Genomic DNA, 8,774 nt, shown 5'->3' with positions numbered 1-8,774 from the left:
CAGAAAAAGGAATACAAAGAGGACCTGAGTCATGGAGAGTTGGGGCAGATGTGAGATGTTAAGCCAGATGTGGAAGCCCTTATTCTCCTATATTGCCTCCAAAATTTGCCTTTCTTTTTACAGACCACAGGTCACCTCCATTGTCAGGTTCATTGAATGCTACTGAGATGGCTTGCTCAGGACTTGTATAGGAAGCTTGGGTTCTCTGGGAGATACATATTCCTATAGATGGGGCAGCTGGATCATTTGGCTCTCGGCAGATTTTAGAAAATGAGACTAAATTATTCCTACTCATGAGCAACTTTTCAGCGGGTCCAAATAGTGAAAGTAAATTCAGCTTACAACATGAAGTTACTGCTCGTTGGTCTGAAAGCCTTGTCAGAGAGGTTCTCTCACTGGCATATTTAATTTATGCCATTTACATTTTGTTGTCATTTTCCTGTTTTTTTTTTTTTTCCTTCCTTCTTGGTGTACTTTTTTTTCTTCTTTTTTTTTTTTTTAAAAAAAACAAAACATCCCTGAGTGAATACAGTGCAACATCTGCATCAAGCAGTGATTGTCATTTACGAAGTTTGAAGTGAAAAGTACAGATCCTGGGTCCTTTCTTCCAGTGCACATTTTATCATGAATGTGTTGCAACCACTCATGAGTCTTCATGGGGCAGGGACAGAGATTGCGTGTGGTAAAGAAAGTTGTTCTTAACTGAAATTTCAAAATACCTCGAGATGCAGTCACAGGAGATGTTCAAAGGGCAGCTTTTAAAGGTGCTTTGTTACCACTGAAAACATGACTTGGCTCTCTTTCAAGGGACAGATTTGGCAACTGTGGCGAAAAATGGAAATCTTTTTTCTCAACTGAACGGGGCTGAGTGTGTACTGGTTTCCACTATTTTGTTCTGGTTCAGTTGCTAGCTGTTTCCTGTCCCCTAGCTTCAAAAGGTTCATGCCGTCCCAGTGAAATGCTTGCACTAGTGGAAACGACACAAATTCAAATCCAGTACCTCCTGAGGCAAATGTGGGGAACAATCTTTTTCCTATATCACCCATGGGACAGGGGAGGAGAAATTCTCAGCCACTTCATCAATTGAGCCAATTTAAATCCTCTAAGGTAAACTGGAGGAAACAAATGGTTCCCTTTGCAACTGAGCAGGAATTACAGGCTGACAATTGGAAACACTAGGCCAACAGAACAATGAAAACAAAGTTTGACATAAGTTCAAAGCTCAAAGGGAAACACCAAGTAGACACATTAAGCATCGCCTATCACAAGCCAATCATAAAACATACATTGCATTTGGAAACGGTTTGGTTTAATTGAGTGCCTTCCATTACCCTGTTTTCCTAGCAATCAGTAAAGTAATCTTTCCATTAGAAGGAAATATGACTCTTGGAATTAATTCTTTATACAAAGAGCTAGCAGGAGTGACATTTACACCAAAAAGAATTGAGTCCCTGTAGCAGCATAATAAGCAGTCTACAGCTGTCTTCTTAGACACTGAAGGTAATTTGGTTCAATGTAGTTAAATTAATTGAATATAACGGTAGTTGAGAAAGATTCATTATTTTAAAGCCTTTTTGTTTTTCCCTATTGGTTTGGAATTCATCAATCATGATGTGGGCAAAGACTCTTGTTTTCTAAAAGCAAAGACTAACACTACTGTTTGATCATCAGTTTGCAGTTCTGTGGCATCATGGAGATGGCTCTCAACCATCTAACTTCAGGAAAGCATAAGAGATCAAAAAAAAAAAATCAAAATTTCCACTGATGGAAACTTCACAAAGCAGGTATGCATTTGTGTGTGTGTGTTGGACAAGGAGAAAAGGGCAGGTCTTCATGAGTTGATGGCCAGGCTACACTTACAGGAGATCATAATTTTCATTGTCTTATACACTAAGCTCTTCTCTAGCTCCCTTTTAAAAAATCTTATTTTGGATCAAATGAGACCAAAGGCATAAGGCCTCCAGAACACAGGCAGAACAAACTCCCTGGAATTTATGCTTTTCTGGTGATCGCTCTGATTGGTCAGCAAGTGGAGAAGTGAGGAAGTACTAGGAAATCCAAATTGTCTAATCCTGATCTCACCTCTTGCATTCTGTACTTTTAAAAGTTGCTAAAAAAATAATCCCCGGCTAGATGGATGGTGCAATTTCAAACGGCACAGGAAATAGTTTTGGCTTTGAGGTGTATTAGTTCTGTAGAAAACCCAGATCTTTTATTCTAATCTATCAAGGTTTTGCTATATTTTTATAATACAGCATTTTGGAGTTGAAAAAATTAGAGACCCCAGACTAGAAGGACATAGAAAGTCCTGCCTCCCCCTTTATTGCTGCTTTTTCTAACAAACTTATTAAAGAGAATGAACATAAAGAACTACTTCTTTACTCTGTATATTCTCTTTCTTCCTCTTCTTTGAAAAAAAAATGGTTAGAGAGAAAAATGTTTACATGAAATGGCATTAGGACCCTGGGCTCTGACCTACTCTTTTCCTCTAATTTTATTAGCAAAAATTGCTGGTGGTCATAATCTACAGACTGTATTTCTCTGTTAAAGATACAATAAGCACCAAAATGAAGGTTCTTTCACAACTTGAAATCCAAAGGAAAAAAAACTGTTTTATGTGTCCTGGTGGAAATACCTATTGTTTGGTCAGAAAAGCCCTGGACTCCACAATGTTATCTGTGGCCTAATTCTTAAAACAGGAAAATGGCTCCAAATACTTATTTTTTTTCCTCAATATGTACCATCTTGACAAGGCTTTGATGTCATTGATCGAAACAGAGTTTTTATACAGAGGTCATGCATTATATTTATTCCTTTGTAGACATTTCTGAATTGGTACCATTCTGCTATTAACTATAGATGAAAACTCTGGCTGGGAAAACAAAATCCTGATTGTCTAACATAAAGGTAACATATAACACAAGGTAAATAACATAATAGTGCCTGACTGAACCTCCTTTGCTAGTAGGTATGGTATTTTAAGCCACAGTGCATGTGCATGTATAAGTAATAGTCATATATAATATTCTCAGATATTATATACTCATTACATACATGCACAGTGCTTTCCAAGACAGCTACAAATTTATACATGCATCAACTATCTAAAAACATAGAAATCGTTAAGCCTATTAAGTGGAATTTTCTTAAATTATATTTGAACAATCAACAGGAAAAGTAATCATGTAAAGTACTGCTCTGTTCTCGTATATATCTACAATAAAATTCTATAAACAGTTGTCTCCCCAGACATACCTGAATAACATTAAAAAAAAAGATAACACCCAGTGTCCTATATTTGTATATTTATGGTCATTTCAAAAACAAACAAACAAATAAAAGAGCCCCACTCAGGTGCATATTTACATTCTTCAAACTGTAGCGGTGAAAAATAATTGTATTAAGTGCAGGACATTCCTAATGTTGCAGTAGTGACATTTTCCTTAAGTCTTCATGAACACATTGCTTTTGTCTTAATGGTGCTGCATTCCATGACTATGAGACAGTTCGCTCGTCACCTTCACTTGCAGACGGTGGCACAGTCAGGATTAAAGAGCTCCTTGTATAACGGAGGAAAGAGTGTATTCACTATGTCTGGATGCGATTGCTTAAATACCTGCAGTTTCTCCCCGTGCAAGTTGCAAACTGCCGTGATGGTTGGTATCTTGGCTATTAACTGCAGAGTGGAGAGACAGGGAAGGAGACAAAGGGGGAAGCTCATTAGTGCTCTGTCTCCTGAATCAGTGTCCTTTCTGGCCTCAGATGAAGGGAACTGGCTTTGGAAAAAGATGTTCAAAAAGAAAGAAGGCTCACTTTCAGCTTCTCCTTTAGAACAAAACAAAACAAAACACCTCCCTCCCTGACTCTCTAACGAGAAAATAAAGAGAGGGAAAGAAAGCAGGACCAAGCTTCCTAATTCACTGTTCTTATATAAAGTAGGTATGGGAGGTAGTTTAGTTTAATCGTTAGGAGGGGTGCTCTCTCGGCAGGCTGACTGAGTTGGAATCCTGGTTTTAAAATAGCTAAATGGCCGTGTGGCTGTGACATCCTCTATGTCTCAGTTTTCTCGTTTGTAAAATGGGCTTACTTGTAGCACGTACTTCATCGCGTCGTTGTGTAAACTGAGTGAGGAAATTCGTGTGAAAGTGTTAAGAATACTGTAGGCATGAAATACAATTGTTAGCTAATATTATTATCTATCATTTCCCATAGATTTTTTTATGATGTGAATATCAGATTGTTTAGTTTTGGAAGGTGTAACCTAAATCATACGACGTGTAACTCACAACGATCTGGACTGCTTTTCTGTCAAGGTCACTAGCTTGCCAGTAGCTCTCTAATCCTTTCCCACCGTAATGAGTAAAATGAAACCTATATTTAATCAAGGGAGAATTTGGGAAGTCACTGGCACTCAGCTTCCTTAAGGAGGTGTTTCAAAAACTCATGGGAGAATATCCACTTATAATTGTTAGGTTTTGATATATAAGTATCATGTAGAATGTAATTTTTTGAGTTTAAATACCCAGAAGACTGTTTTAATAATTTAAAATATCCACAGTTTGTTAAATGCTGTTAGGTCTTAGGTTCTGAACAATTCTAGCTTTTGACACACTTATAATTTTGGAACACTTAGAATCCATCATTCAGTGTCAAAATTGCTTAAGACCAAATGTCATTGTGATCAAATTACTGTGGGAATAAGAAATGTTCTCATATAGATAATACTTTTACAAACAATAAACTTGATAGTTCATACAGCTGACCAAGGGTACACTTGAAAGTGATGATAAAATTAAGTAAAAACCCATCTAATCACCAATTAGGCTCACTGGCTCCCTACCCTATTCAATAATAAGAAACCATTTCAGCCTTTGAAGGAGGAAACAGATAATTAGTTACTTTGTGGCTTTTCAAAATTTCCACTCTTTTATTAACTTTCCTTTTAACAACTAATGACTATATAACCACACTATAAGCAACTTTAAAAATAGCATCAGGATTAGACTTGTTGACATATTCATTAAAGGGATCTAGAACACATAAAGAAGTCTGGGGTTCAGACTTTCTTTTTTTTTTAAATTTTATTTATTTATTTATTTATTTATTTTATTTATGGCTGTGTTGGGTCTTCGTTTCTGTGCGCGGGCTTTCTCTAGTTGCGGCAAGTGGGGGCCACTTCTCATTGCGGTGCGCGGGCCTCTCACTATCGCAGCCTCTCTTGTTGCGGAGCACAGGCTCCAGAGGCGCAGGCTCAGTAATTGTGGCTCCTGGGGCTAGTTGCTCCGCGGCATGTGAGATCTTCCCAGACCAGGGCTCGAACCCATGTCCCCTGCATTGGCAGGCAGATTCTCAACCACTGCGCCACCAGGGAAGCCCTGGGGTTCAGACTTTCTAGTTCCACTGCTATTTAATGATAGGGATAGAAATGAAAAAAAAATCATGAAATCTTTATAGAATGGATGTTAAATTTTAGACTGAGAATCAGGACTTTCTCTCCAACATTATGAGGTATTTAAACTGGTAGCAGACACTTCTACTAGACACCAGAATTCACAAAACCGTACTGTTTTTGCTTATCATCTATAGGGGAAGACAGATGAATAAAGTGACCACACAGTCAAAAGCAGACCGAAAAACTGGTGAGTGTCATGGAGGAATGATGCTAGGACAAGTGGTAGATAATAGAATGCTCTGACTGCTTCAAGGCAGGCACTTCTGAGAAAGGACCATTTAAGCTGGGCTCTGAAGGGAGAGGAATAGATAACTAGATGCTGGGGCTGGGGGTACATAATATGTTCCAGGATCATTGGTGCTATTAGAACTGAAGGAAGTTCATTGTGGGTGAGCATGTTCAAGGATAAAGCTGGGGAGGCTGCTTGGTCAGATTATGCTAGGTCTCATAGTCTCTGCTAAGGTCTTTTGAAGGGTTTTAAGAAAAATTATCAGAATCCCATTCTGAAAGATTCCCTTTGAGTCCAGGGTGGAAAGCCGTGTCTTTTCTATATTTTCATAGGTAAAGAGTGTACAAGTGTCCACTTTAACTAGAGTCCCTTGGGAAATTATTCAAGCTTTCTTAACCAGCTGGTTCACACAGAAGGAGACTGCAACAATTTTGGAACACTTCTTGTGCATTACAATTCTCCCTGAAATAGCTACAGAACGCAGAGAGACTTTGAAAGATTTCTATAATCATCTGCAGTTGAATTGATGATGTGTGGAGCTCCTAAAACATCCAGATGCAACTCTGTAATGCTTGTCAGTCTTTGGTGTGCACAGAACCATTGGAGTGCTTCCTAAAAATGCAGATTATGGGATCCACTCCTAGGGATTCTGTTTCACGAAGTCTAGGTGTGGAGCTCAGATTTCATGTTTGAAACAAATATCCTGAGGATGCTGGTGCACTGGGTCCATAGAACAGACTTTGAGAAATACTGTTTAAGAGGTTCAAATCTCATAAATTTACAACTGTTTTTCAAAGTAAATTCTTTGACGAGTAAATTCTTTATCATATTAGAAATAGTCCCGGTAACGGGGTGTCAAGTTAGCTTCTTTTCAGGAGGCCGATAAAAAAGTTATCATAGGCTTCCCTGGTGGCGTAGTGGTTGAGAGTCTGCCTGCCGATGCAGGGGACACTGGTTCATGCCCCGGTCCGGGAAGATCCCACATGCCGCGGAGTGGTTGGGCCCGTGAGCCATGGAGGGAAGGTTTCATTTGTTTGGTTCTGTTAGTTTGGTGAGAGACAAATAATGAAATTTCCTGAGTTCCCTATGAGACACAAATACTACATAAAGAGAATTAGTCTAGTGATAAAAATACAGGCTTTCAAGCCTGACTGTCTGGGTCTGAATCCCAGACTTGCTATTTACAGCTGTGTGATCTTGGGCAAGTCACTTAACCTCTCAGCTTCCTTATCTGTCATATGTCCATTATGACAGTCCCTATCTCAGAGGGTTGTTGTAAGGGTTAAATGAGTCAACACAAACTATCTATGGAGTGCCTGGCCCATCCTGGCAATATCTATGTTAGATGTCATGTGTCATTCCCACATAATGCTTCCCTCAAGGAGAGAAATGGTCAAGGTCATGCTTGTTCAGCCAAATAACATGGAGGGCAAGAAACCAGCTTAGCCGCTAACCAAGCACCCAAAATTGAGTCTCTGTATATTGTGGGTTAATGCATGGGGAAAATCAGCCATTTACTTTTATTGAAATGAAAAGCAACATCATATTGATTTTTATTTTCTTGTAGCAATTAAAGTAAGTTGCTCATTTAGTAAACTGTGATTCATAAAGTAGAATTCTATGTATTACAATTCTTAAAGCAGTTTTCTGCTCCTTTAGAGAATGGGTGGTTGAAAAATTAAATGTATAAGAGGATGGCCAAAATCATTCCACAGTTGTTCATTTATTGGAAATATTTAACCACGGGTTTGGTTTGGGAAAGTAAATATGGACTCCTGCTTCTTTCCTTCCCAAAACTAGGTTTAAGAAAGTCTGGTTCAGGATCTAGTTCCCTCTTTTAGGGGATTTCAATCCTATCCTGTTGCTCATCTGTAGAATGGGTTGAATGGTGACAAATGCTTTTTGTTATAGAGCATTGGGACCACTTGAGCAAAGAACACCGAAAAAGACAAAGAGCTTCCCCAACCTCTGTGCTCTCAGGAGGGGCTGATTTCAAGGCATCCAGTTAGCTGTGGGAATAGAAGTGCTGCCAGGGGCATCCATCACTCTGGAGGCACCACGGCCAGGAGGCCATGAGGAAGCAGCGGTAGCACTTGTCAGAGCCCAGAAGGGCCTGGTGGAGGAAGCATCAGGCAGTCACTTACTGCTCATTAATATTATGTACTGCAGCTGGGGGAACCCCCAAGTCAAAGGGAGCTCACCTCAGCAGCAGTTAATGGCTCAACAACTTTTTAAACAGCTGGGGTGGTGATCCAGAAGCACTTGGAGATGGAGGGGGCAGTCGATTTCAAATCATCATGAAATTTCTTCATGTTTAAATAATCTCCATAGCAGGAGTAGACAGACAGTCTATAAAAAGGCATTTTTACACTCATCTCTCTCTTATGATAAACATTTCTTGTAAGAAGGAAGCTTTAGCTTATACCTACAGGGGTCTACAAGAAGAAACGGCAGCTGTTGGAGAAGAGATAATAATCCTATGCTTCTTTCCAGAGGGTGGTTTTATGAGAAAATCCACAATTTTATAGCTGGTACATTTGATGTTGGAAGAATGGAACATGCAGAGGTGAAAACTAAGGATTGTGTTCATGTGGGCTTCCAGGCCATCAAGATGCCCTCCAACCTGAAGCAGGAAGTGACCAATGGCTTGATCAAAGTGGAAGAAACTTCAGAAGCACCGATAAAGACAGGACACAATAAGGTGAGGTTACATACATCCATTTCTCTTGTCCACTCACTTCTTTGTTTGTTTGTTTTTGGCTGTGCGGCATGCGGGATTTTAGTTCCCCGACCAGGGGTCGAACCCGTGCCCCCTGCAGTGGAAGCACAGAGTCCTAACCACTGGACCGCCAGGAAATTCCCCACTCACTTCTTTTTTGGGTTTTTGGGTTCAGCTAAACCTAGACACTTGGCCTAGATTTCTAATACTGAATTGGAGGTATCTGTTCAGGTCACAGCCCTCTCTTACCATCCTTACTCCATGCTGGCATCCACACTGTATGGCATGTTTTCTCAGGGAATGGCTGACTAAAGTGGAAGTGGACATTTGGTTTAACTGGGGTTGGAATTGGGAATCAGACGGTGAGCCAGCAA

The 8,774-nt window shown here is 39.7% G+C and overlaps 1 protein-coding gene across 1 annotated transcript in view; it reads right to left on the bottom strand.

Annotated features, from left to right (window-relative positions):
* Positions 1-3,377: 3,377 nt before the first annotated feature.
* RORB (RAR related orphan receptor B) overlaps positions 3,378-8,774 on the bottom strand; it is a 179,180-nt gene continuing 173,783 nt past the window's right edge. Inside the window, exon 10 of the mRNA XM_060100898.1 lies at positions 3,378-3,676. Coding sequence (XP_059956881.1) covers positions 3,521-3,676 — 156 coding nt within the window. The 3' untranslated portion in view covers positions 3,378-3,520. The remainder of the gene's footprint in view (positions 3,677-8,774) is intronic.

The sequence above is a fragment of the Mesoplodon densirostris genome, chromosome 6 (assembly GCF_025265405.1).
Source record: "Mesoplodon densirostris isolate mMesDen1 chromosome 6, mMesDen1 primary haplotype, whole genome shotgun sequence".
Classification (NCBI taxonomy): domain Eukaryota; kingdom Metazoa; phylum Chordata; class Mammalia; order Artiodactyla; family Ziphiidae; genus Mesoplodon; species Mesoplodon densirostris.
Note: the sequence above shows the minus strand (reverse complement) of the source record. Positions and strands in the feature narration are given on the sequence as shown.